This window comes from Panthera uncia, chromosome B4, assembly GCF_023721935.1.
Source record: "Panthera uncia isolate 11264 chromosome B4, Puncia_PCG_1.0, whole genome shotgun sequence".
Taxonomy (NCBI): domain Eukaryota; kingdom Metazoa; phylum Chordata; class Mammalia; order Carnivora; family Felidae; genus Panthera; species Panthera uncia.
The window spans coordinates 31,553,123-31,580,384 of record NC_064809.1 but is presented as its reverse complement, the minus strand read 5'-3'; the positions used below and the strand labels follow the sequence as shown (position 1 = coordinate 31,580,384).

At 43.1% G+C, this 27,262-nt stretch overlaps 1 protein-coding gene across 5 annotated transcripts in view; it reads right to left on the bottom strand.

Moving 5' to 3' along the window:
• Window positions 1–6,849: 6,849 nt before the first annotated feature.
• The window catches only part of CCNY (cyclin Y), a 310,156-nt gene continuing 289,743 nt past the window's right edge, over window positions 6,850–27,262 (bottom strand). For all 5 annotated transcript variants that reach the window (XM_049627004.1, XM_049627003.1, XM_049627005.1 and 2 more), the window contains 3 exons: window positions 20,435–20,601; window positions 11,424–11,586; window positions 6,850–7,598 (listed from right to left, as the gene is read on the bottom strand). In XM_049627004.1, coding sequence (XP_049482961.1) covers window positions 7,482–7,598; window positions 11,424–11,586; window positions 20,435–20,601 — 447 coding nt within the window. In that variant the 3' untranslated portion in view covers window positions 6,850–7,481. The remainder of the gene's footprint in view (window positions 7,599–11,423; window positions 11,587–20,434; window positions 20,602–27,262) is intronic.

Here is a 27,262-nt window from a genome sequence, read left to right as displayed (position 1 = left end):
GGTAGGAGGTGAGGATAAGGATAAGGTGAGGAAGAACAATCCACACTAAGACATCCAGTGAAAATCAGAGGCTGGGCATTATTTTGAGCTGGAAAATGTGCCTCAAACTTAAAAAATGAGAAATCACAAGTACAGAAAAATAAAAGTCCAGCAAGACCCACATGTGCCAGAGGAGAAGCTACAATTTAAGGGAGGAGCCAGTTGTTTTCCAGATTGTCTACAGCACTTGAACTAAGACCTGATGGGAAGAAGATATCACTGGAGGGCCAAGCAGCAGCTTGGAAATAGCAACTCCTAGGTTTCTGTAAAATGCCTATTAACAGGCCAGACCCACCATCTGCATGCTATCTATACTTAGCAACCATAAAAATAGCAAGCTCTCTATTCATGCTTTAGATATTGCCAAGCTTATTTGAAAAAGCTAAATGCTGCAGCTGTCTCTTCTCCAAGGATAACACTCATGGCGATTCACATGACAGGTGAAGCTGGCCTCCTCGGCAGTTTTAGGGGCAACCGTACATGAACTGGAAGCTCCATGGGTGGCTGATGATGACACCTTTGCCGAGCCTTTCCTGACTTCAGCTCCGATCTGGAAAGCAATGGGAACATCTGCTCCACTAACATTAGGGGACTGCTGAGATAAGGTGAAAACTTTGTGATCGGAAGGCACCCAAAATATAAGGAGTAAGTAGGTTTCTGGAGATGAAGGTTATGTTAAAGGCAAATACTTAAAGACTGAATGACACTGTTCAAACTTCTCCGGCTGATTTCCAAAGTCTTCCACGTACATCTGTACTGACAGTAATGCCTCCTTAACACTGTCCATCAGCAATGTCGAGAGAGAACATTCTTGAGCAGATTCCTTTCCTATTTATCCAGATCCCACACACATCCAGTTCAAGTTCTGCTTCTTTCCTTAAGCCTGCCTCAAGGCTGTCCTCGGTTCCAACTCTCTAAATGCCCTTCCATCCCTCTGAAGGGGTGAGGTCCAGGTTAGGTGTGGACACAGACAGGACTGCTGCCCTCTGAGCGGTGTGGAAGGAGCAGGAGCAGGAGGCCCCTGAAGAAATGACAAGAGTGCAGCGATGGCAACCAGGCGAGGCTGAAAGTGGGGTGCTGCAGAAGCCATGAGGAGGGTGGCCTTTGAGGGGGCAAGGTCACAGCAGGCCTCTTGGACACGTGACTTTAAGCAGGAGTCTTAAATGAGTGATGCCAGTTTCTGGGGGAACACACCAGACAGAAATTCCAGCTCAGAGAACGGACTTAAATGGAGACAGAACTTGGGGTGCTCAAGAGAACACTGGCCAAAGGGGAGAGCAGTAGGGAAGAAAAAGGACATTTTTACAGTACCATGACTTCCCACCCAGGAACACAGTGTCCCTTTGGGTCTTTTCTGATGACTGCCTGTAAAGTGCAGCATTTTCTTTACTTAGGAATGGCACATGTATGAGTTTCCGAGAGTTGCCACAGCATCGCCACGCACAGAGTGGCTTACCACAGAAACGGATTCTCTCATGGTTTTTTTTTTTTTTTTTTTAATTTTTTTTCAACGTTTTTTATTTTTATTTTTGGGACAGAGAGAGACAGAGCATGAACGGGGGAGGGGCAGAGAGAGAGAGGGAGACACAGAATCGGAAACAGGCTCCAGGCTCCGAGCCATCAGCCCAGAGCCTGACGCGGGGCTCGAACTCACGGAGCGCGAGATCGTGACCTGGCTGAAGTCGGACGCTTAACCGACTGCGCCACCCAGGCGCCCCTCTCTCATGGTTTTGGAGGCTTGAAGCATCGGGCCTTGGCCTCAAGACTCCTTCCCTGCCTCCCCCAGCCTGCTAGCAAGCCTTGACATTCTTTGGCTTGTTGTTGCTTCACTCCAACCTCTGCCTCCGTTGTCACACGGATGCTGTCCTTAGGTCTATGTATCTTCAAATCTCCCTCTCTTTTTTTGAGAGAGAGAAAGAGCGAGCAGGGGAGGGGCAGAGAGGGGGAGATAATTCTAGGCAGGTTCTGTGCTGAGAGCAGGGCTTGATCTCAAAACAGTGAGATCATGACCTGAGCCCAAATCAAGAGTAGGATGTTTAACCAACTGGGCCACCCAAGTGCCCTCAAATCTCCCTCTATAAGGACACCAGTCATTTGATTTAGGGTCTACCTTAATCCAATATGACCTCATCTTAACTAATTACATCTGCAAAGACCCCATTTGCCAATAAGGTCATTTTGCAGGTTTTGGAATGGCATGAATGTGTGTGTTGGGGGGCAGGGAAGACTAGAACACATTTCTTGACAGGTGTTCTTCCCTAATGAAGGCAGTAAAAGACCATATAGCAGGCTGGCTAAAATTAAGCTCTGGAGTCAGGCCAACTCTCTGACTGTGGGCCCACCTCTGCAAGCCTAAGCATCATCATCTGGAGTAGCAGCAGCCACCTTGAAACTGATAAGCATTCAATGAATTAAATTGTGCTACATGCTTAAAGCTGGAGTGGCCATCATAAGCATTTGATGTTTCTGTTCTCAGGTTATAATGTGATGGTTTCGAATGGCATCTCTGCTCCACTGTATTCTCTAACTGGTTAGTGCTGGTGACTAGGGAAACTATCACTTTTGTACAGTGACCTTATAACTGCATTTTACTAAATTCTTATTTTCCAGTGGTTTCTCCTCCATGTTCTTGGTAGCAATCACATTAGCTTTAAGGACTTCACAAAATACCAATCTGTAACACTGAATGATCGTAGAACTCCACGAATGTCTGTGGAAAGAAATGATGTTCAAGAAGCCCCTCATACACAGGTCTCTTACCAGAAACAGGTTTAGATATTCTTCTTCATGCTCATGACAGGATGAAATGTGTGTCTTATTTTCTTTACTGTCATGTCAGAACCACTGATCCAGACCAAATCAATTCAGCTTTACATGGACAGGGGCCAGATTTTAGTCCTGATGGACTCCCACTGTGTGCAATGCCTAGTGGACAGCAGGTGCCTGGTACTTCTGACTAACCTTGTGAGCAGGTCACCTGCAGTCAAAATGACCGACACAAGAGGAGATAATTCTCCCCAGTTGTTGTATGGCAAGAACCCTATCTCATGAATATGCTAGTTGCTCTTTATCCATATCCAATCAATGAAGGGCACAGAATTATTCTGGAATGCCCTTCTACTATCCTGCATTTCAAATAACTTATTTATATAAACCAAGTTTTTAAAGACCTGTACCTATATCAAGGCACTAAAAGACACAGGAAAACTTGGAGAGAACTGTAAAATCCAAACACCACTCAGTAAGGTATTTCAGAGCACATTTCTTACTGTCACAGGTCCGTCCAGAAGGCCTTCTACAAAGACCTACAACGGATAGCACAGAGGCTGGGACAAATCCTCACCTGAGTGCTCACTGCTAAGACCCACAGCAATGCAGACACACAGAACCCTGCAAAGACTTCCAGTCTAGAGATGTGAATAAAAGCAGACCATTTCAGTGCTGATCACTGAACTCTTGAAACTTCGAATGGAAAGTGACTCAGTATTCCTTCAGCACCTTCAGAAGTTCAAACTTAGAAAATCAAACAGGAAGACCGGAAAGGAAATCAGCTGAACTGGTCAGGTCCACACTCCATCACCCATTTTGTGACTGCAAGCACATTTCTGCAGCTCCCTAAAGCAGGGGTGGGGTAGAAAGGGAGCATCTGGTTTAGATGCAATAGCTTTAGAAGGCTCTACACTCAGCAACAGCAAATCATGATCTTAATGAAGTTATGTGTAGTACTTTCCTTGCATTCCCATATGGTTTAAGAAATAAATCTTCTTAAGTATTCTTTTCCCATTTCAGCCTGAGGGTATGTTTCTTATTTCCTTCTCTTTTTCAACAATACAGGCTCTCTCTGGTTGGCCTTTCAAAAGACAATCCATGTCTCTAAGATCCACCCAACATAGTCTTGAGATGTGGATTCCAATGAAGTCAAAGGAGATAAAGTCATTAATACAAAATAGGGTATCAACACAAAAGTGACATGCAATATCTCAATTAGAGGTTTCTAAGAGATGCTTGATACTTTTGTGAATTGCTCAAGACTTCCATGACTAGTAACACTTTTCCCATTGCTCTTGCAAAGAAGAGGTTCATACTCAGCATCTATAAAACCTGTTGAATTTTATCTCAACATAATATTCAAAAAAATGCAGCAAGAAGGCACTATTTGTTCTATGTATTTATTTATTTAACACTTATTAAGTACCTACAATGAACCAGGAATTATATTTTATTGTTTAAAAAATTCAAAGCTGTAAAATATGGCCCCAGGTGAGAGGTTACCAAAAGCAGCCGGAAAGGATCAAAATCGCTCACTCCCAAAATTCTGCTTTGCAGTTAAGCTGAGGATCAAAATCCCCAGAACCAAGGGAAACCCCAAGATGGAGATGCCCCTGCCAAAGACCAAGAGTAGGAACTCGGGAGAGCCAGCCCAGAAGAGGAGCCAGACGATGGGTACAAGGCTCTGACACCGGCCTCACCTAGTGCATTAAGGCATAGGAACACATCTCGGATCATGGTAGGATCTCCCACCTTGCCCTCCAATTTGGTTTTAAATCCCTGACTTCTTTCCCTTTTCCCAGTTAAGAAAGTGTAAAACAAATTAAAAAAAAAAAAAATCACTGGGATGTACTTATTCTCCCAATGACTGTTAAGTCAAATCCAAAATTAAAGTCAACAAAATGTGTAGTTTTCTTCATCTTCTATTAATGATGAAAACTGTCCATTCAAAAACTACACTAAGACAATGTAGTCCTAAATAGCAATCCAGCTTTAATTGTAGGGCATCGAATCACCTTGCAAACAAATTACAGTCAATATGATTTGCCAATAGGTACTGTACTGGGTGTTGCTGGGGTTTCTTTTTGGCAAACTTAGAACAAACCAGAGAACGAAATTTAAGTGTTCATCATCATGTAGAAAAATAAACAAACCTAAAGTATCTACCTATGTGTCAAGTGATTCATACTGCAAAAGTAAAACTAAAATCTACACTTACAGCAGAGTTTTAAAAATCCTTAGTGCAAGAAACATAACCAATTAATACAGATCAATACTTATTAATGAATATGGAAAATTTTCCTATACAGAGGTAGAGTCCAGTGCACAAGGCTAAAACAATATTCAATAGTCTAAACAAGACTGAGTCAGGTTTTACGGAATCCACTTTAAATTTTAAGTTATCAGACTGTATGTACATACATACAATAAATAGACTATACAATTTTTTAAAGTAGTTTAATAAACTCCACAAAATAATAGCAGATGCATTGAAATATTTACATAATTCAATTTTCAAATCTCTCTCATTCAAATAAAAGGGATAAAAATAAGCTTTCTGCTTTAAAGGCAGCAGAACCTCTTTCCTGAAATGGATCAGTAAAATAAGATACTTTACATGAGAGGAACTAATTTATGCTTGAGAGGTATTCATATTCAGCTAAGAAAATATGTCCCTTTTTAAGCTATATAGATTAGGGAATATAAAATGATATTTTCTACATTTTTAGATCTCTAGTTAAAGTTCTAAATCCAACTCTTACTTGAAGAGAGAAGCTAATTTTGGTACCCATACAGAGTATATCAACACCATCACAAGGGAAAGATAATTAACTTTTCAGATTCAGTTTGTTTGCTTTTGGAAGTTTAGGCCAGAAACAACTTGACAATACTTCTGGTCCAAACAGTTGTTTACACATGATACAAATTTCATTGAAACCGGACTAGCACATTTGGGTTGGGGATCTTGGGATTTCAACTTTCTGAATCCCCTCCATCTCCAAAGTACGTTCCATCAGGAGTAGGCCTGTCTGTGCACATGACCTTAGGGTACCCAAGACGAATAGGATTCCAAAGTTTTCCAAGTTCACAGAGGAGAAAGGTGAAACACAGAGTATCTGCTGCCATTTGCCTCGCAGAAACTTGAAATGGGAAAAAACTTAGAAACCTGTCATTGTGACCCAGGGAAATACGCAAAACCCCAAAGCAGTATATGCTTCATTGACTCAGATTCTTAGACTTAATATCAAATTTACTCTGATATTCTATCATTAACCTTTTTATTTTACTTGATATAAAAGATTCTTATCTAGCCCATAAGGAAATTAGGGATAGTCAGAAAACAAAAAAGTACGGTCATAATTAATGAAGCATAAACCTTCACAGTTTGAATTTTGTATAACTTCTCTAAGCACCCACAATGAAAATGCAAGTTGAGTTTTTTTATTCAATCATCCTGTGAAAAATACCTCGGTTAATAGTTAACATTTTGCCCTTCATTGATCTTCCCACTGAATAACCCCTCACCCTTGTTTTTTTTTTTAATTTTAGATTTTTAAAAAACTTTATACAAATAGACTAACTTTGATTTAAAGTAAACATATAAAAATTGAGAAGAATATTGCTTGCAACAATGGACATGGAAGTAGAGGAATGAACTGGGCAGGGGGTACACAGAAATGGCTCCTACTCAGTAACTTCAAGCAAACACCTAGCACTCTGGAAAAAACTTCAACCAGAGAATACCCTCTGCTGCACATTGTTTCCTTCAGTTCACAAAGTCTGACTGATTTGTAACTACGACTTCAGGTCAGATAGGAAAAAAAAAAACTGCAAGAAAATTGGAAGGCACAAGCACCCATGTGATCTAGAATTTTCTTGGGGTGAGGAAATAAGAAGGGAAAGGGATACTTTTGGTTCAGCACTACAGTCAAGTTAATTTTGCCACCGTTGGAGAAAAACTGTATATAATAAAGGTGTACAGAAATGAAACAAGCGCATCCCACTTGTGAGGAAGAAAGCTCAGAAGACAGCTCACAGGAATAGTGCAGAGAGAAGCAACCAATACTATTTATTTGGATGTCTGTGCCATGATGGGTACAAACTATATTCTCTGCTCTGTGGGACCAAAACCAAAACAGAATAAAAACAAACAAAAATCCCCCAAATCCCAAAAAAGCAGCTAGAAGGAATGCAAGAAGTCTTACAGAACATACTGATCCAAATGGAAGTGATAAACGCAGCACTCTTGTCTTTAATGCACATCCAACTTTGTTACCTACTGTTGTGTTTTTTCATCATATTCATCTACTGACCAGACGGGGACTTAAGAAATGGCTGAGCCATTTAACCCTTTCCCTGCCTCTACACGACTTCCCTTTCCCTTTTTCTCCTTCTCCAGGATGAGAGTCCTTTTCCTCCATGAGGGAAGTGCTGTTAATGATGATGGGAAAGGCATGAAACAGGATTTCCGGAATACTGATTTCACTTCCCTCGAGGCCTTGCTGCGTGTGGGCCACGCAGCCTGGAGGCAGTCATCAAGGCAGCCTGACAGAGCTATGAATTAAAAAAAGAAAAGGAAAGGAAAACAAAAACAAAACCACCCCAAGTCTATCTTTTCTCAAACTAAAGGAGAAACTGAGGGATGGTACAGCCTCCAATGGGGACCCCCACGGTTAGGAGATGATGGCCGGGGACCACCTCGGCAGAGTCAGATTGTCAGCACTTGCTGACCGCTTCCTCGTGGGTCTTCTCAGGTCTTTGTACTTGTCCTCGCAGAGGCGCGAGATGGCCTGAGGGGCAGAAGAGAGATAAGTCAGGTCAGGGAGGGCTCCAGAGCAGGCGCCACTGTCCCCTCAGTGCCAGCCCCTCACTCCCTCCACACCCCCAACCACTGCTGCGCATGGAGGACAGTCAGGAAAAACACCAACAGCAGGTCCTGCCCTGCAGAGTTCACACCCTGTGGCCCTGATCTGTGCCCGGCACAGTGGGGGCTATTACAGAAGTGCAGACACAGGCCCTGTCTCCAAAGTGCTTACAGTCTAGTTGAGAAAATCATCTCAAAATGTGAAAAAATTACAGGATAGTGTGGCCTGGGGGGCAAGCTAAGGGGGTGTGACCCCGGGTATGTTCCTGTTTTGAGCACCCCCCTTGCGAGGCCGTCATAACGCATCAGGGCTTCATGATGGGCCATGCTGGGAACAGAGCTCAGTACTTGACAGTAGTCATTTATTGGAGACTGAGTCTGCACAGATGACCAGATGTCTGAGTCAACTCTACATGACTGATGAAGAAGGGGACCAGGAGGGACCCGGAGCAGCATGGAATGAAAGCACAATCCACACTGTCCTCCCTTTCTTGATGAGGACAGTGAGACTCTGGAGGGGAAGGCCTCAGCCAAGAGCAAGGCTAGATCTTCCCTGGGGCTCAGAGCCCGGTCGTGGCTTTTTCAGGGTTGCTGCTGGGTGTGGGTCAAGGGCACGGTGATGACAAAGGCTGAGCCAGCTCACACCACCCCAGATGTCTTGTCCTAGTCACATTCACCTTCCCTTCTGTCAGAACGACCCAGGGGTGGAGCTGACTTCATTCCCGATGATGCAAACATCAAGTCTTTTAACTTGTATACAATTCAAGCAACAGGCCAAGAATGATGCAGGGTCCAGGGAAACAGACACAGTACCCACTGCCAAGGGGTCACCATCAAGGGACAAAGGCACAGAAGCAGCCGACCCTGACCACATCATCACGGCTCTCACAGGAAGGACAACAATAATCCTTCCAGCTGCTCTCCCTGCTTTCCCGTTAGCTAGCTCTGCGATCTCCTCTCCCATACTCCCTCCTGGCCTCACCCACCCTGTTCTGTGGCCCCCTCAACCCCCATCACCTAAGCCTGAGCTTGCTCCCAGCTGCAGGTTTTACAGCATCTCTTCCCTCAGCCTGGAGGTTTCTGCCAGGCTAAGATGTCCCACGCTAAAGTCCTCATGCAAACACGGCCCACTCAGTGAGGCCACTGACCACAGCAACTCCCCACCTTTCTTCTATTTTACTCCCCTTCTAACATACTAGCCAGTTTATTATGTTTACTGTTTACTGTCCGTGTCCTGCCAGCAGAATATAAACTCCAAAAGGGCAGGTTCTGTTAGTTTTGTTCTTGATGGTGCCTGGTAACCAGTGTCGAGTATCAGAAGACCCTAAGTGAGTATGTGTAAATATGTGTCAAATGGATGTGTGAGTTCCAATCGAGATATGCATATAACAGAGGCATGCACATAACAGGGAATGATCAAAGTATTGGAAACACAGGGTACTGTGTTTATTCTTGTTTATTCTCCAAAATAAACTGATTCTAGTTTAGTTTCCAAAACCCACCAAGTCCACTTTAGAACAGCAACTCCAGTGGCAGCAGGAGGAATGGACCGGAGGGGAGAGACGGGAGCTGAGGATATCTTCCTCCAAATGACAGATGAATGAGGGCAGGAGATGGGCTATAGCACTGAGAATTCCTCATGTGAAATATATTTCATATACATAATATAGGTGACATACTTAAAGACAAAATCAGATTCTTTACAGACATTAGAGCAATGATTTTTGAAAGTAAATAATTTTCATTTATTTAAACATTTTGAGATTACCATCTGTTGTTTCTTAGCTTACAAACAGTACATGGGTCTGAATGTTACACCATAATAATGAATTTGCAATGTACTATCTTATTCTAGATTTCATTATGCAAGCTCTTTGCTTTAATCCCATCTCCTACATGCATTCAGAGATACTAATTTATTTCAAAGACAAGTGACCAGGCTAATGAAAAGACCACTTTGCATTTGTCTTGGTTCCTGGTGTGCTCTTATTTCTACACTCTACCCTGCAACTAACATGTCAAGTCAGCCATTTGGCGGTTCATCTGAGCAGGCACAGAACTTCAGGTAACAGCAACTTCTAATATGTCTCACTCCTCCTCGCTTTCCATGACGGGATTCAGGCTTGCTAACCAGATGGACTAACAGGGATGCTGGAGTCTGGAAAATAATGAAATCTCCTTCCTTAAAAATTATTTCAAAGGCATGCCAACTGCTTTTCCAGATGGTGCCTTGTCCAGCCCTACAAAGGAGGGAAGGCCTGCATCTTAGGAAGCTCCGATTCTTGGGAGAAGAGAGTCTTGTCTGGACTACTGACTTCCTCTGCCCAGCGGGCCCATGGAGCATTTGGCCCCAGGAGCAGGCGAGTGCTCCCTCTTCCCAACTGGATAACCTGCTGGAGTTAACAGCAGGCACCGACTGCTCCAGTCTCAGCCTGTGTGTCCACGACTTGGCTGACGTGCAACACAAGATACTGTCCCTCAGAGAACCACAGACCAGTGGCTCCTCTCCTTGGCATGAGAGGAGCCACTGGGCACTAGGGCTTCCAGAGCCTGCTGTCCAGGCTGAAACGGCTCCTAGGCATCGTGAAATCAAATTCTATTTCATATGTGTGCTCGTGAAAGTCTGACAACATTTGCCTTGGAGCATATCCTTCAGAGGAAAGGTTTTCCATTTCTTGCTCAAGAGAAATGGAAGAAGACTTAAACGAGAAGTTGCATCCTAATGGCTTGTACACAATTACAGCAGGTGCAGAGTTCTGAAAACCTCACTGGCTTTTTATTTTAAATGCAGTGCTCCGCATTCAGTTGTTTCCATAGTTTTACTATGTTTCTTCTGGGGATTAGCATATTATTTACCTTTTACAATTTTAGTTAAAATTTTTGTTAAGTTTGCAATCCATAATGATCTCTTCCCCACTACCTCTACACTTTGTTTTGTTCATAGCTAAACCTGTTAGACCACTCTGGCCACCCTGATCCTGTACTGAATAGGGGATAACGTTTCACTCAGACTGGACAATGGGGCAGGCAGCACAGACCTCTTGGGTGTCACCAACCTTGGGACATGATTATACCATCCATTGCTTTGATCAAAGGTTCTACGGAATAAGACACAACAGTGCTTGAGGACGAAGTTACAGAGGGCCTCAGCCCCCCTCTCTGGAGGGAGGCGCTTCACCAGTGGTCCTTCTTATCACCCCACTACTTTCCATCCAATCAAATAGTCAGATGGGAAGAGGTTGGTGCAAATATGAAGCTGAGCTACAAAAGTCATACTGCTTAACCGTGAAGGCCCTAAATCCAGACCAATACCAATGATGCTGGCCCCAGCTCTCACTGGGCTATGGAGAAAATATTTTGAAAAAATAAAAAATAAAAAGTAGAATCAAACCTTTTGGGATTCCCAATCATTAGGGCCACCTGGTATCTTTTTCTTAATAAGAGTGCATGTCAAGAAATACTTTTTTTGTGACTTTATTTTTTTAAGAATTGGGTCTCTTTTTTTAAGATTTCAAGAATAGAATCAATGTACATTAAATAAAAACTGGTATTAAGAAGGTTATTAAAAATATGATAGTATGAATTATAATCAACTAAATGAACTGACCAAATCTAAATCGAGGGTAACTTGTCCTTATTTTACAACAACACATAGTGGGAAAAATTAGCATTGTGACTTCACACTTTCCATGGTACCAAGATGATGCATCTGCAATAGTGCATAAAACCCCAGTATGTTGAAGCATCTTACCTCAAGCTTATGAGCCCTCTCCCTGCTCAGGGGCTCCAAGGGAAAGCTCAGGTTGTTTGCTTCTGCCAGAGAACGAAGATCAAAATAATACTTGGCATAAACACTGGAAGGAACATTGATGTTGAACTGGAGCAATTCAAGAAACTGTCGTTCTAGCTCATTCCTGCAAAGCAAAGACAAAACAGCACATGTTTAGCTGCCATACCATGCTGCGTGGCCCGCCAAGGCAAGCCGCTGGAGACCAGACTCCAGAAAATTGCAACCTCCAAGGGAGAAAAGATATCTAATTAATTGCCTGGTTGGACACCAGAGATGCAGCTTAACCACTAAACTGGTATTAAAAGCCGAATGATCGAGTGCCCAGAAGGATGAGGCCTGATTAACTGGGATGATCACTAGGAAGTGCTTCAGGGTGATTCATTTCATTGATACCCAACACACACACAGCGGGCTCTGGCTGCAAATCTCAGCATGAACCATCACATAAGGGGCAGATGAAGCAGTCAAGAGCTGTCAAGTGAAGTCTGGTGAGGGCCTGAGACAGGAGCCCACGGGAAAGTCACTGTTAGCCTAGAGGCCTACCTTTCCTCAGTGGCTCTTCCTTGCCTCCTGGGAACAGTGGAGGAGCTGCTGTAGGGGCTTTCTTCCGCAAAGCAGGGGGCGGGAGAGTGAATCACAGCCCTGGACTTGCAAAAAAGGGGACTTCCCAACCCAGAACAACGAAGGCAGCAGTTCCCAAACCTGAGCATGCATCCGGTCATGTGGAGGGCTTAACACAGACTGCAGAGTCCACCCCATCCTCTGGCTCGGCGGGTATGAGAATGTGCCTTTCTAACAAGCTCCCACAAGATGCTGATGCAGCTGGTCCCGGCCCACGCTTCTAGACCTACTCACCTACAGGCATTGGTCACAGGTATTAAGATCCATCTGGCTCACCCATCTATATAGTTGGGTGAAAATGAATGATGGGAAGTCAGAATAAATGATAAAACATCTATATGGAGAACTTTCCCATATCAATTATCTTTTAGATCAGGTTCATTTCTTGCTAGTTACTATCTGGAAGGAGAAAAGTCCTTGGTGATGGATCTGTCTGTTGAGCACTGGTCCTGGGTTGGGCACACAGTTTCAGCGTCGCACCCTGTGCTCCCAAGCACACTACACAGCCCTCTATTTCTGTCCATCACACTTCACTCCAAGTGTCACCTTAACTCAGCCTCCTCTACCTGTCTCCTCAGAGACAGAAACTGTGACATCGGAGTTTACATACCTGTCCCCTAGCACAATGCCTGACAATTAGTGCTCAATAATTCATGTTACTGGATGGGACAGACCAAGCTCAGCCTGGGTGGAGAGACAGAGGAAGGCTTCCACAGAAGTAACAGATGAACTGAGTTTGGGAAATGCAGAGCTCTGGTGGAGAGGAAGAAGGGTGGGGGCAGGGTATTTCTGGCAGGGAGTGGGGGACAGGATACCTGATCACCATCTCCTGTGACTGAAGCTGAAGGCTGATGAACCAACCCTGTCCCGAGTGCCAGGTCTCCCCGGTCCTAAGCCCTGACCCCACCTCCGCTGACTCCACCGAACGCCAAGCCACCCAATTCTGGCTCCTGTATATACAGACACCTGATTTTCTGCAATCTCAAACTAACGTAGCACCATCCTGTCCCCACAGTGTACCCTAGTCCCAGTTTGTTCCTGGTGTCACCTCACTAAGCCATCAGAGACTGAGGGGGACTCTGTCCCAGTCTCATGCTGCTGTGACAACAGGGGCCAGGAGCACTGAGGTGACAGGGAAGGAAGGCCAGGATTTGAGCAAGGGCAGGCGGCTTTAGAGATGAAAGGTACTGGGAAAATGAGTTAAGAAATGTCAGCAAGTTGCTAGTGAAGGTCTGAGGGCTTCAGATGGGAACATGGAAAAGTCACATTCAGATCTTTTCATCAGAGAAACAGCATAACTGCATTATGTTTCTAGACAGTCCAGTGAAGGTGGTGAGCTCCAAATGTGCACATTGTGCTAAATTTTATTCTTTTCAAGAGTCTAAATTACTGACTTATTTGGGATAATTTTTACTTCAAATAACTTTTATTTATGCCTCCCTTAAGTGAGATGTAACAAAGATCATCCTGTGAAATATCGGAACTTAGCTAAGATTTTAATAAAACAAGAGAGCCAAAAATACTGCTAAGGCCAGAAGTGCCAAAACAAATGGGCTTGAAGGAGCTTTCCTGGGGGATGGTGGGAGCTGCCTGGGGACAGACTGCCGTCTGGTGGCCGAAGGTACCACTGCAGCTCTTACTCTCCTGATGCTAAGAAAATCTTGTCTTTTTAATTCTGTAAGAAAGCTAGTCTGTTAATCCTGCCCCAAATGGTATATAGATAGCAATGATTCTTGTTGAGGGTATACACTCTGATTAGAGTCAAGAGGAATCTTTTTTTGGACAAGATGGCATTCTCTCCAAGGTTCCTTGGGAAAAAAGAACAGCCTTTCTTCAGGCTTTTCTTGGATGTTTTTTTTTTTAAGTTCTGAGGGAAATATGGGCTTTACAGCTGTTGTGCTAAGGCAAGATTTAGAAAATAAAAATAATTCCTCAAATCTGAACTTCCAAACTGTAGTAGTACATCTTACAGGGACATGCAACAACTTTCTATGTGATAAGTCATAATAATAACAGTGGGGCGCTTGGGTGGCTCAGTCAGTTAAGCGTCCGACTCTGTGCTGAGAGCATGGAGCCTGCTTGGGATTCTGTTTCCCTCTTTCTCTGCCCCTTCCCTGCTCACACGTGCTCACTCTCTCCCCCAAAATAAATAAATAAACTTAAAAAAAAATACTAACAGTGACACAGAAAGAATGGGCTTGATGGATTTACTGCCCTCAAATGAATAATCATGAGAAAATAGTTCTGCTGTAAAATTTTACAAGAAATAAACTCAAGTCAATTCACAAAACATATATTCAGAAATATGTTATATTAGATCAAAACTGTAAAGAAACCCTGAATTCACACAATTTAGCAACTTACAAAGGGGCTTCTAAAACAGAGTAAGGAGAGTTGTTTTGATCATCTCTACATTTATCATCTGTCCGCTTTTCTAAAAAAACGGGTTCACTTTAGAAACCAGCCACCCACAGTCTAGCAATCCCACTTCTGGCTATATACCTGCCAAAAGAACTGAATGCAGGGACTCAAGGAGATATTTGCACCCTGTGTTCATGGCAGTATTCACAACAGCCAAGAGGTAGAAGCAGTGCAAGTGTCCAAGTGTCTACTGATGGATGAATGGATAAATACTGTATGTACACAGACTAGAATATTTTCAACTTTAAAAAAGAAGGAAATTCCAATATGTGCTACTATGTAGATGAATCTTGAGGATATTATGCTAGGTGAAATAAGCCAGTCACAAAAAGAGGAATACTGTGTGATTCTACTTAAATGAAGTATCTAGAGTAGTGAAATTTATAGAGACAAGGCAGCATGACGGCTGCCAGGCCGTGGGGGAGGGTGAAATGGGAACTTACTATTTTATACAGTTTCTGTATCCATTACCAGAGTTTCTAGTTGGTGATGGTTGTACAACAATGTGAATGTACTTAATGCCACAGAACTACACACTTAAAAATGTTAAAGCAGTGAATTCTACATCATGTATATTTTATCACAATTAAAACCAAAAACCAAAGACCAGGTACCCTACACCTATGGAGGTTTTGAGGATTTGCTCTGCGCCTCTATCTGCTCTGCAGCACTAAGACAAGTCTCTTGGCTTCTCTTTGAGATTCCTTCGTTTACATATGAAAATGACTCTTACTAGGTTATTGCAAAACAAAAACAAAACAACCCAAAGTGTAATTTTTTTGACAGCATTTTTGCCTATCAAAGTTCATCATCCTCTTTCCCATCCACAGCAGTTGTCATCAAGTGCTCAATATTGACCTACAACGGTGTGACCACTTACTGTTAACAAGAGAGAAAGAGACCTACTGGCCCATGGCCCTGTCTTGCTGCACAACATCAGCCTGAGCCTGAAGTCTGATGTTGGTGGCCCTGAGTGTTCTACCCACAAGTTTCAGGGTTACTTGTCTTACAATGTTCTTCAACGTACATTCCCAGCCACTTGCCCACACGGTCAGCTGCCTTCCAAGCCAGAACCCCACTGTCCCTTGAAAGGGGCTCCTAGTCACGTTCCTTACTGTTAGATGATTCTTTGGCTGGAAATGAACCTGTGCACAGAAAGGTCACATCAGGACGCTAGAACACAGGCAAGGCCAGCAACCGAGAGAAGGGTACAGAGGGAGACAGAAGGATGCCTGGAAGTACAACACATTTTATAAAGCTTTCCATCTGCAACTTGTGGATCCTCTTCCTGCTAAGGAGCTCCAAAGGAAAGCTCAGATTGCCTCTACCAGGAAATGAATACTAGCTACTGACATAACACTGACACATTGCGAAGTGCCATAGCTCTTAGCTTCCAGTGATATCCCGCAATGCTCCTTCTCCACAGACAGGGGTACTTAGAAGCCATTTTCTCCCCAAGCTCATAGAGATTTCCTGGAAAAGACTGAAATCAAGCACTCATTTTAAAAAGTCCCAACAGTAAATCTACAATTCTGTATAGATGCTACAAAATCACTTAAAGCTCCTATCTCTACAAGCTTGTTCAGCAACACACACCTCCGAATGGCTTCTTGACCACATTGGATTTCATTCCTTATTTCAATAATGTTTACTGGATGTATTTGTTTGCTAAGGCTGCTATAACAAAATAGCGCAAGACTGTCTAATCTCTTAGAGGGCACATCATATTGGATTAAGGTCCATTCTAATGACCTCATTCTGACTTAATTAATTCTTTAAACACTTTATCTCCAAATATGGTTACATGTTGAGGTACTAGAGGTTAGGCCTTCACATATGCATTCGAGAGAGAAGGCCCTCAACCCTTCTGGTCCACCTCACGTGCAGAATACATTCACCCAATCCCAAAAGTCCGAAAGTCTTAACCCCTTCCAGCATCAACTCCAAGTCCAAAATCTCATCTAAATCAGACATGGGTGAGGCTGGAGGTATGATTCATCTTGAGGCAAAATTCCTCTCCAGGTTTGCACCTGTGAAACCAGACAAGTATCTGCTTCCAAAGTACAATGGTTGCACAGGCATTCCCATTACAAAAGGGAGAAATTAAAAAGTAGAAAGGGGTTTTGGGTCTCAAGCAAGTCTGAAATCTAGCAGGGCAAATGCATTAGATCTTAAGGCTTGAGAATAATCTTCAGCTGATGCTCTATCACCCAGCCTGTTGAGGTGGCAGCAGCCCCACCTCCTCTGGCCAGGAGAAGGCAGCCTCCGTGTCCCCAGACCTGTACCTGCTGTGCCTATGGTGGCAAAGGCAGCCCTGCCAGTTTCCAAACTGCCTTCAGCGTCATTTTTCCCCTTTTTTGAAGACTAACACTTCACAGCAGGAGAGCTCTGTTGGTCCATCTGGTAGAATCCCAGAAGTCTGAGAGCCTTCCTTCATTTTGTCCTGTCTCTGTTCACTTTAGTGTAAGCTGGCAACATGTCTGCTGAGATGGTTGATCTGATCCCTGAGCCACTCTTGTAATCTCTTTGGCAAACAGTGTCCAGCCATACCCTTACTCTTCTCTCCAGAGCACACTTTCTCATTTTTTGCAAAAGGGATAGGCAGAGATTAGAAAATTTGAATTTTTCCAAATCTTCAACATCTGGTCCCTTCTTACCTAAAAATTCCTTCTTCAATTTCTCTCTCCTCAGCTTTTATTACAAGCAGCAAGGAGAAACCAGGAAGCACCTTTAACATTCTGCTTAAAAATCTCCTCAGCTAGGGGCACCTTGGTGGCTAAGTCAGTTAAGTGTCCAATTCTTGATTTTAGCTCAGGTCATGGTCTTGGGGTTCGTGGGATGGAGCCCCATGTTGGGCTCTGCACTGATGGTGTGGAGCCCACGTGAGATTCATTCTCTCTCTCTTTCTTCTCTCCCTCCCTCCCTGCCCCACTTGTGCTCTTCTCTCTCTCTCAAAATAAAAAATTAAAAATAAAATAAACTTTAAAAAATCTCCTCAGCTAAATATTCAAATTTGTTCCTTGAATGTTCTACTCTCCACAAACACTAGAACACAACTTGGCCAAGTTCTCTGCCACTTTATAACAAGTATTACCCTTAGCCCAGTGTCCAATAGCATGCTTCTCATTTCTGTCTGATACCTCACTTCAGAAGCACCTTTTGCATTTGTATTTCTAGCAACATTCCGCATTCTGTTGGTGGTCATACATGTATACTCTAAGGTGAGAGAGGCTTCCTCTAAAGCTCTCCTCTTCCTGAGTCCTCATCACAACCACCTTTAACAACCATATTGCTACTAACAATCTCTTCAGGGTAATCTAGGGATTTTCTAACATGTGCCTCAGAACTCTTGTAGCTTCTACCCATTGCCCAGTTGCAAAGCCAGTTCAGCATCTTAGGTATTTATTACAGCAGCACCCGACTTCCCAGTATCAAAATCTGTACCAATCTACTGGGGCTGCCATAATAAAATACCATAGACTGGGGGACTTAAACAACAGAAATTCATTCCCTCACAGTTCTGGGGGCTAGAAGGCCAAGGTCAAGGTGATGGCAAGGTTGGTTTCTTCTAAAGCCTCTCTCTTGCTTGCAGATGGTCATCTTCTCTCTGTGTCCTCACATGGCTGTCCTTCTGCCTATGCTGTCTGACCCACCCTAATGATCCCATTTAACTTAATTACCTCTTGAATGACCTTCTCTCCAATACAGATACATTCTGAGTCCTGGGGGTTAACTTCAACACAGGATTTTGACAGAACACAATTCGGCCCATAACACCGGGTATCTGTTGCAGCGCTCCGAGGAGCGCTGGTCTTCATGCTGGCGTATGTGCTCCCTTACAACACACAAAGCATTCCGAGTACGCCTAAAAATACAACTGCATTAGGGAACAGATTTCTAGACCTGTATCTTTCATTTCTCATTCTTTAAAGTGACTTCCCCAAGAACACACCAAGTGTGTGGGTTCTCCTTTTGGCTCCTCCTTTCCCACTCCTCTGCTCTGGGAGAGAAAGGCAGGCCACCACCAGCCCTTACTGAGGCTCAATGTCCTGAAAGGAAAAGCCTGCATGGCCATGGCGGGGCAAACATGTGATTACCAAGCATCTGCTCTTTTTATCTTCCTGTGAACTGCCCTCCTCCCCATTGAGGCCCTAGGCCCTTATCCCATTCCTTAGCTCAGGATGGCATACAAGTCTCACTTGCCTGACTGCCTGTGAGTCCCATATTTTTATGGGGCTCCCATATGTGCAAAATGGAATGTGTTTTCCTCCTGTTTATTTGTCTTACATCAATTTAATTATCAGACCAAACAACCTAACAAGGGAAGAAGGGAAAATTTTTCCTCCCTCATACATACATCATCAGCACAAACAAGAAAATGACAACCATGATGTCATTCCCGCAGCACACAATCCAGTGTCAAATGATGTCAAGAAGTTGAGAGAGTAACTCCCAATAAAGGAAACAAGTCAGCACTTCTTACCACCTTGCACCCTCCTTTGTGGTCTGAATAACAATTATTTTAGTAGCTGTTTACACATTGAAATATAATCAAGACTTTAATTTTCCTTACTATCAAAAACTTATTTAGACTTTTCTTACTTTTTATAAGAAAGAATTAGAGACACAGGAAGGAGTTTTTAGGTCTATAGCAGAAATAAGCTCTGCAACAAAAGACCTACGAATATAAACAAGTGTGCTTCACAGGGTACCACAAAAATGAGGTGCCATCAAATCAGTAACCAGAGGCAAGAAGGGCGCTAGTGGTGATGTGTCCATATGACACCCCCACAATGGAACCGTGAGGGTTCCGCATCTCCAGGATTATTGGGTCTAGGGAATGGAGGTGGACTGACACAGCTGGGAACCTCCTCCAGCCTAAAGCTTTCTCAAGGAAGCTGGAGGAACATGAGAAGACTTTCAGCAAGAATAGTGTCAGAAATGCCTAAAAACCATAAGGAACTGTAAACAGTTCATCCTGATTGTTTTACAGAACAGCTCCTTTCTCCTCTAAGAGGCTTTAAATCTATTTCCTGTATTCCCAGATCCCAGAAATCCCAGATTATAGGCCTGCAGGTCTCCTGTTAACAATCCTCACCTCAATCTGTGGACTGAATCATCTGGGAAATCCTAAGGCTGCCCTGAGAGCTGCGGGAGTGGATGCCCCCCACCCTCAAAGCTTGTGACACTTCACTGAGCTGGGGCTCTGAGACCAGCTGGAAGAGAAATGCAGCCCAAATGAGACACATGAAAGGGCTCATGAACAAAATGTTGATTTTAAGCAACTGAACTTGCAAATTCTCTCTGAAACTAAACAGAAACAGATAGTATTTTAGCTCTTCTGCTTTTTGGGTTAGGCTGTTGGTATGGAGCACTGTTATTGGTGGTCTGCAGTGAGATACAGAGCCAGAACAAAATCCATCACAGACTGCTTACGGCATTAGTCAACACCGGTCTTATTTATTTATTTATTTATTTAAGTATTTTAAATTTTATTTTTGAGAGAGAGGGTGGGGGAGGGGCAGAGAGGGAGACAGACTATCCAAAGCAGGCTCTACGCTGATAGCAGAAGCTCAACGTAGGGCTCAAACTCATGAGCCATGAGATCATGACCTGAGTCGAAGTCGATCCAAGCGCCCTAGTCTACACCTTCTAAAATTAAGGTAAAGGAATGTTTGCCTAGAATATAAATATAGTTTCAGAAATTAGTTTTACAAAATCAAAAAGTGTAACCAGTGCCTGCTCATGATCCCCAATGAAGTGGAGTACAGGTTTTTGCATGTAATATTCCACAAGTGTGTCCTTGTTGTGCCCACTCACAAGAGACATTTAGTCAAATTCATTCACTCCATACCATACAGACTATTCAGAAGGTATGTGGTTCCTACCCAAACTGTGCCTCACTCCCCAACCCAAATACACACACTCACATGTCCTCCACCGTAATGTCTTTCAGGATCTGGCAGTAATCCACATTCCACACAGCCTGGTCATCCCAAACCTTGGAGGCCAAAAGGATCGCCCCTAGAACAATCCGCTTCCAGTTGGCCGGACAGATGTCTATCTCTGCGTATGTTAAAAGTCTTTCAAGGTATACCTGGGAAGACATGAAAATGACAGAAGTAAAGGACTTGAGCTGTTTTGTCCTACCTGCTAGCACACATAAATTCTAAAACGGACTCTGTTTCACCAGCCTTTAAACAAATTTTTATCATCTGATCATACTTATTTTTAAAGAGTCAAAGAGCTCAGCTAGTCTAATGTAAAACAAACACATGCTGTAATTGAACAGTGTGGATGTAGCTGTATCTTAAAAGACTCTAAGGTAGGAGCAAATTCCAGGTACCACAGGTTAATTTCTTACTCTATCAGCTATGATATCAATACAAATTCAACAAAAACAATATAAATTTCAACAAACAATGTAAATGGAACAAACTTATGTTTCTATATGTAAACTTTTTATTTTGAGGCAAGTGTAGATCTAAATACAATGTTGATAAACCTATTTTTTATTATTGTGCTAAAATATACATAAAATTTACCACTTAACCATTTTTAAGTGTACAGTACTGTAGCACTAAGTACATTCACACTGTTGTAAAATCACCAGCAATCTATATTTCCAGAGCTTTTTCACCATCCTAAATTAAAACTCTACCTACTAAACAACTCCCTGTTCCCCCTCCCCCCAGCCTTTGGCAAGCACCATTCTACTTTGTCTCCATGAATCTGACTACTCTAGGAATCATTCAATACTTGCCTTTTTGTTCTGGCTTTTTTCACTGGGGACATGGCAGTGAAGCCGACAGTCCTATCCCAGAGTCCAGTGACCCCAATAACCAAGCAGGTGGGGCTGCTGTAGGAGACTCCGAGGCTTCCTGAGATGGGGAGCCCTCGTGGGGGAAAGGCAGTTACAGGTGGACGTTTTATGTCTGAGACACCCCAGAGGATGCCATCCATGCAGGAAGTGCACCCGCCTTTGTGAAGTTCAAAGGAAACAGCATTCAGATAAGAAATGCGAGTGTCTGTGACACACAAAACAGAATTAAGCATGGATACGATGACCTGGGGATACAGCTTAGGAGAGAGGAAAAAAAAGGGCCAGGTCAGAGCCTTAAGAGCCCCTCCTGTTTTAACATCTGGAGAGGGTGAAGGAGCAGCGAAGAAGTAAAATCTACAATGTTCTGTGCTTAAGATGTGTATACTTTGAAGAAGAAGCTACAAGGCAAACCTAGGTGTTTCTAAGTGCTGAATTAGGCTTACAATATTACACAGGTGTCAAAGAAAGAAACGGAAGTGGTCCCTTTCACAGTGAAAAATAAAATTAAAGATGTGAAAACACTTCAGGCAGTGCCCGTGTGGGTGGAGAGGGGCAGGGGAGGCGAAGGGGTGAAACAGGAGGGAGAGTAGGGAGAGAGAGGGAAAGAGGGCGAGAGAAGGAGAGGGGAGAAAGAGAAGAAGGGAGGGAAAGAGGAAGAAATGATCCTTAATGGAAGCAAAACTCCAGGCCGATTAAGAAAAGTCAGACCGGGGCGCCTGGGTGGCTCAGTCGGTTGAGCGCCGACTTCGGCTCAGGTCACGATCTCGCGGTCCGTGAGTTTGAGCCCTGCATCGGGCCCCTGTGCTGACAGCTCAGAGCCCGGAGCCTGTTTCAAATTCTGTGTCTCCCTCTCTCTGACCCTCCCCCATTCATGCTCTGTCTCTCTCTGTCTCAAAAATAAATAAACGTTAAAAAAAAATAAAAAAAAAAATGTTTAAAAAAAAAAAAAAAAAAAAGAAAAGTCAGACCATCAGCTCGCAGCTCCTCCACAGAGTCTCCCGTGGTTCTCTTGATCCCTAAATCACAGGCAGAGGAGAGTCATATGCTTCCTCCAAAGCAGCAGAAGTCATGGCTTCTTTTGCCAGTTTGTATTGGTCAATTGTCTGGGAAGTTTGGAGGAGGGTTCAGAATGTTTTCTCTTCCACTGAAACAGGGGTTTGGCCAAGATGGGGTGGTGGCGGGCACTCAAATGTTTGCTGAATGAGTAAGTAGATGAACAATGGTTCTTTTGCTTTAGAAAGGTTACTGTTCTGTTTTTAGGGCTTTATTAATGAAAAAATAATTTTTTAAATCTTAAAAACCTAGATTCTTATGGGTCATCTCAGATACCAGGTATTCCTCAGAACAGATCAGGGGCACTATACTAAAAGACAAAATCATGAGACGAAATTACTAACATATTTCAAATCCCAAAGACAAAATAGCCAATAAACTGTTAAGAAGAAGTCCAGTCCTAAATGTACTGAAAGTAATAAAATAGGAAACCATTACAGGTCAAGTCTACTTTGACTTACCCCAAATTAGTTTGGGTGACCCTCCCATTCACTCCCATTGCTGTGTTTTTCTCAGTATAGCATATGTAGTTGCCTCACCAGTCTCTCCACCTAGTAAGCCACAAATTCCCAGAGGACAAGGACTGCATCTCATTCCCACTGTGTGCCCAGAATCTAGCACAATGCTCGGACAGGGTGTGACCTCAGGCTGCTTGTTTAACAGACACATCATCCTGCAGAACAAATAAGGAATAGCATCTACAGAAGAGCTTTGGCTCTGGAATAAAGCAATAGGAGGGTACATTTTAGTGTAGGAGATTTAGGGAAGAGAATAATCACAAGAAAGGGAACTGTATTTATGAAGGCAGAGTGGACTTAAAGGTAAAACTGAGTGCTTGGTTTGTAAGACAGGTGCAGTGGTGAACAAGGAAGTTCAGAGGACACAGCCCCAGAGAGACAGGGTCCACTCTACTGTGCCAAGTGCAGAAAGTGAAAAAGGCTTTCAAGTAAGCCCCAGGAAGTCACAAAACATGGCATGCTAACTGAATCCTATGGACCTTTGTGGGAGCTTCCAAATCTCTCTCACTGAACAGTAGCATGACATAGCATTTGGCTGTGACAACTACTGGTGAAAACAAGTAGGTGATTGAATAGAGCTCAATGATCTTTTCAATTTTTGAAGATTTTAGTTTTTAATGGCATTGATTATATTAAATGAACAAAATGAGTGAGCTAATGTTTAGATCGTGACTTTTATTTGTGTGAAAATTAATTCTTCAGGTAAAGATCGAGGCCAGGTCAAGCAGAATTTCAGCCAGATTCTGTCTGTCCTTGGGACCCCAGATTGTGGGGGTCACAATCTGACAACTAACTCTTTTCATTTTCCATCAAGAGGAGCTACACTTGCAGTGGGCATAGCATAATGTATAAACTTGTCAAATCACTATGATGTACACCTGAAACTAATGTAACATAGTGTGTCAACTATACTCAAAAGAATTAAAAAGTAGAATCATAAAATGTGTAATAAAAGTGAACTAAGAGCAGAAAACTAAGACTGGACCTAACTAAGCTTCCAGATTTTTAAAGCATGAGAAAAAGGAAGTTGTGAAACAACATTCACCCTACACCCTAAGACTCTACTCCTGTCCATAGATAAAGTAAGCAAATCTCTCCCAGCTCCCCACTGAAACAGATTCTCACTAGCTCAATGCAAATGGGTGGCCACTCAATTTTCTTCTTACTTACTTTATACCATAGTTGGTAGACATTAATAAGCATGCTAGATGATATTTAAGATAATATTTAATGCTAAGGAGAAAGGGGAACCCTGTTACATTGCTGGTGGGAATGCAAACTGCTATAGCCACTCTGGAAAACAGTATGGAGGTTCCTCAAAAACTTAAAAATAGAACTACCCTACAACCCAGCAACTACACTACTAGGTATTTACCCAAAGGATACAAAAATACAGACTGAAAGGGGTACATGCACCCCAGAGCCCAAATGTCTGTTGACTGATGAATGGATAAAGATGTGGTCTGTATATACAATCTACTACTCAGCCATCAAAAAGAATGAAATTTTGCCATTTGCAACAACCTGGATACAACTAGAGGGTATTATGCTAAGCGAAATAAGTCAGAGGAAGAAAATACCATAGGATTTCACCTATATGTGGAATTTAAGAGACAAAACAAATGAACATAGGGGAAGTGGAAAAAAAAAAAGAGAAGGAAGCAAACCATAAGAGACTCTTAACAATAGAAAACAAACTGAGGGTTGATGGAGGGAGGTGAGGGGGTGGGCTGAAATGCATGATACTTATTAAAGAGGGCACTTGTCAGCTCAGAGCCTGCAGCGTGCTTCGGATTCTGTCTTCCTCTCTCTCTGCCCCTTCCCCACTTGTGCTCTCTCAAAAACAAACTAAAAAAAAAAGGGAGGGCACTTGTTATTGATGAGCACTGGGTGTTAATATGTAAGTGATGAATCACTAAATTCTACTCCTGGAACCAATATATGCTAACTATATGTTAACTAACTAGAATTTAAATAAAAATTTAGGGGGGAAAAAAAAAGGAACTTGGTTGAAATACAAATTCTCCAAAAATAAATTTAATGCTAAAAAAGAACCTAAAAAATATGATTCCATGTCTGATCTTCCATTAGGTCTAACTAAAGGAATTAGATATTACAATACACTCCATTACCAAGGGAAGCAGGTTGTTATGTTAGGAGATGAGGCATTCATAATAAGCTCCACTTAATAGCATGCAATTTAGCAGAACTTGTCAGTAAGGCCATATTCAAGGGTCAGCTGCAATTTCTTTACTAAACTCCCAGCTGGGTATTTTAATTCTCTGCCAAGTAAAATAATAATTGATTTTTCCTAAACAATATTCCTAGACTATTCATTGCTAATAGGACATTCTTGCTCAATTAAATTTTCAGATTTAAATTCATGAGGACTATCCTAAGGAGTCTCTAGAAAATATAGGTTAGTGAGCAATTAGAGTTACAGAGTATTCAGTTGATCACACACAATAAAACTGTTCAAAGGCATGGGGGAGGAATAAAAAGCAAATACAAATACATATATACCAAAATCTTGATGATACTGAAATTATTCCAATCCTATTTTAAAGAGTTAATCTAGAACTCCCAAGGAAGATGGGGTAGGAGGACCCTAAGCTAACCTCCTCCCACGGATAAAACTAGGTTAACACCCACATCAGCATAAATAACCCAGAAAACAACCTGAAGACTGGCAGACCAAACTCTCAACAGCTAAATGTAGACAAGAGGACACATCAAGAGGATAGCAAGGGCAGAGATGCGGTTGGGAGACAAATGGACTTGTAGGACTGTCCCCAGGAGGGAGGGGCACGTGGGCATAGAGAGGGGAGAGAAACAGAACCTCACACCAGGGAGCTTGCAGGCGGAACTCACAGGGGAAGACAAACCCCAGTAACACTGGGCTTTGGAAACAAGAGGGGCTGAATTTTGCAAGTTCTTACAATCAGTGGGGTTTAACACCACCTTCAAAATCAGTGGGTTCAGCTCTGGGAGAGCAGAGGAGTGAAAGGAAACTGAGTCCCTGCCCTTTAAACAGCACAGTAAACAGCCCCATGGAAAATAACAGCATAATAATTGCAGTCTGAAAAATGCCTGGGGCATAGGGGTGGAAGATTTGTTTACTAGCCTCAAGCATGTCCGGAGGGCAGAGATCCTTGGGAGACTTCTCCAGGAACAAAGGAGCTGAGGGAGGGGGGCATTTCCCTCCCATGCTCCCCAGCATAAACACATGGACACCTGCTGGAACCGCACAGTGCAAACATTCTCCACCTAACTTGCTCACTGTGTGCCCCACACTTCCACATTCTCCTGCAGACATGCCACCTCCAGCCAGGCCTCTGCTCCAGATGTCCTCCCACAACAGACCCAAGCAAACCTTGCTAATACTGCATGTCCTGAGCCCAGGTGCTTCTGCAAATCTACCCTCTCCAACCTGGCAGGCCTCAGTCCCCGAGGCTTAGGTCCCCTACCTTAGCGGACCAGCACAAACCTTGCTAACAATGGTTATCTGCACCTGTGTTCTCCTGCCGTCTTGTCCTCTCTAATGAGGTCTGGCAGTATGCAAAGAGCCCCAACCAGGACTAGCACAACCCCAAAGTGACTGCTGACCCAGGAACAGGGAAGATAGTCACACATACCAGTTCGACTGTGGCCCCAGGAGTGGGCTGAGGGCAGACATCTGGTATGACTGCAGGTTCCCCCCCTCCACCAACGAAAATGTCTCTGGCAACAAAACAGGGAAAGCCCACTGCTGTTCGGTGCTACTACATCTCTGGCAAATGTTTAGTCTGACTCAACTCAAGCCCAAGGCAGTCCCAGACTAGCCCACTAACAACACAGGGACTAAGCCTTCCCAAAACAGGCAAAGAGAGCCATTGTAGACAACTAGACTGAAGGCAAAAGTGGCTTAGCCACAACAGCAGGGCACACAAAACACACATGGGAGATACCCCTGAAATGCCAGATTCTGGTGACAGAGGACATTGCACTTCAGGGCACTACAGGACCTCTTCTTCAAAAGGCCACTATTTTCAACAGCAGGAAATGTAGATGTACTTTCCTAATACATAGAAACAGACACAGAGAGACAAAATGAGGAGACAGAAGAATACGTCCCAAATGAAAGACCAGGACAAAATCACATCAAGAGACCCAAAGAAAACAGATAATAAGCATGATAGAAAATTGAAAATAATGGTCATAAAGATACTCACTGGACTTCAGAAAAGCATGCAGGACTTCAGTGAAACCCTCAACAAAGAGATAGAAAACATAAAAAAAAACCCAATCAGAAATGAAAAACTCAGTAACTGAAATTGAAAATACACAAGATGGAACAAATAGTAGACTAGAGAAAGTAGAACTGA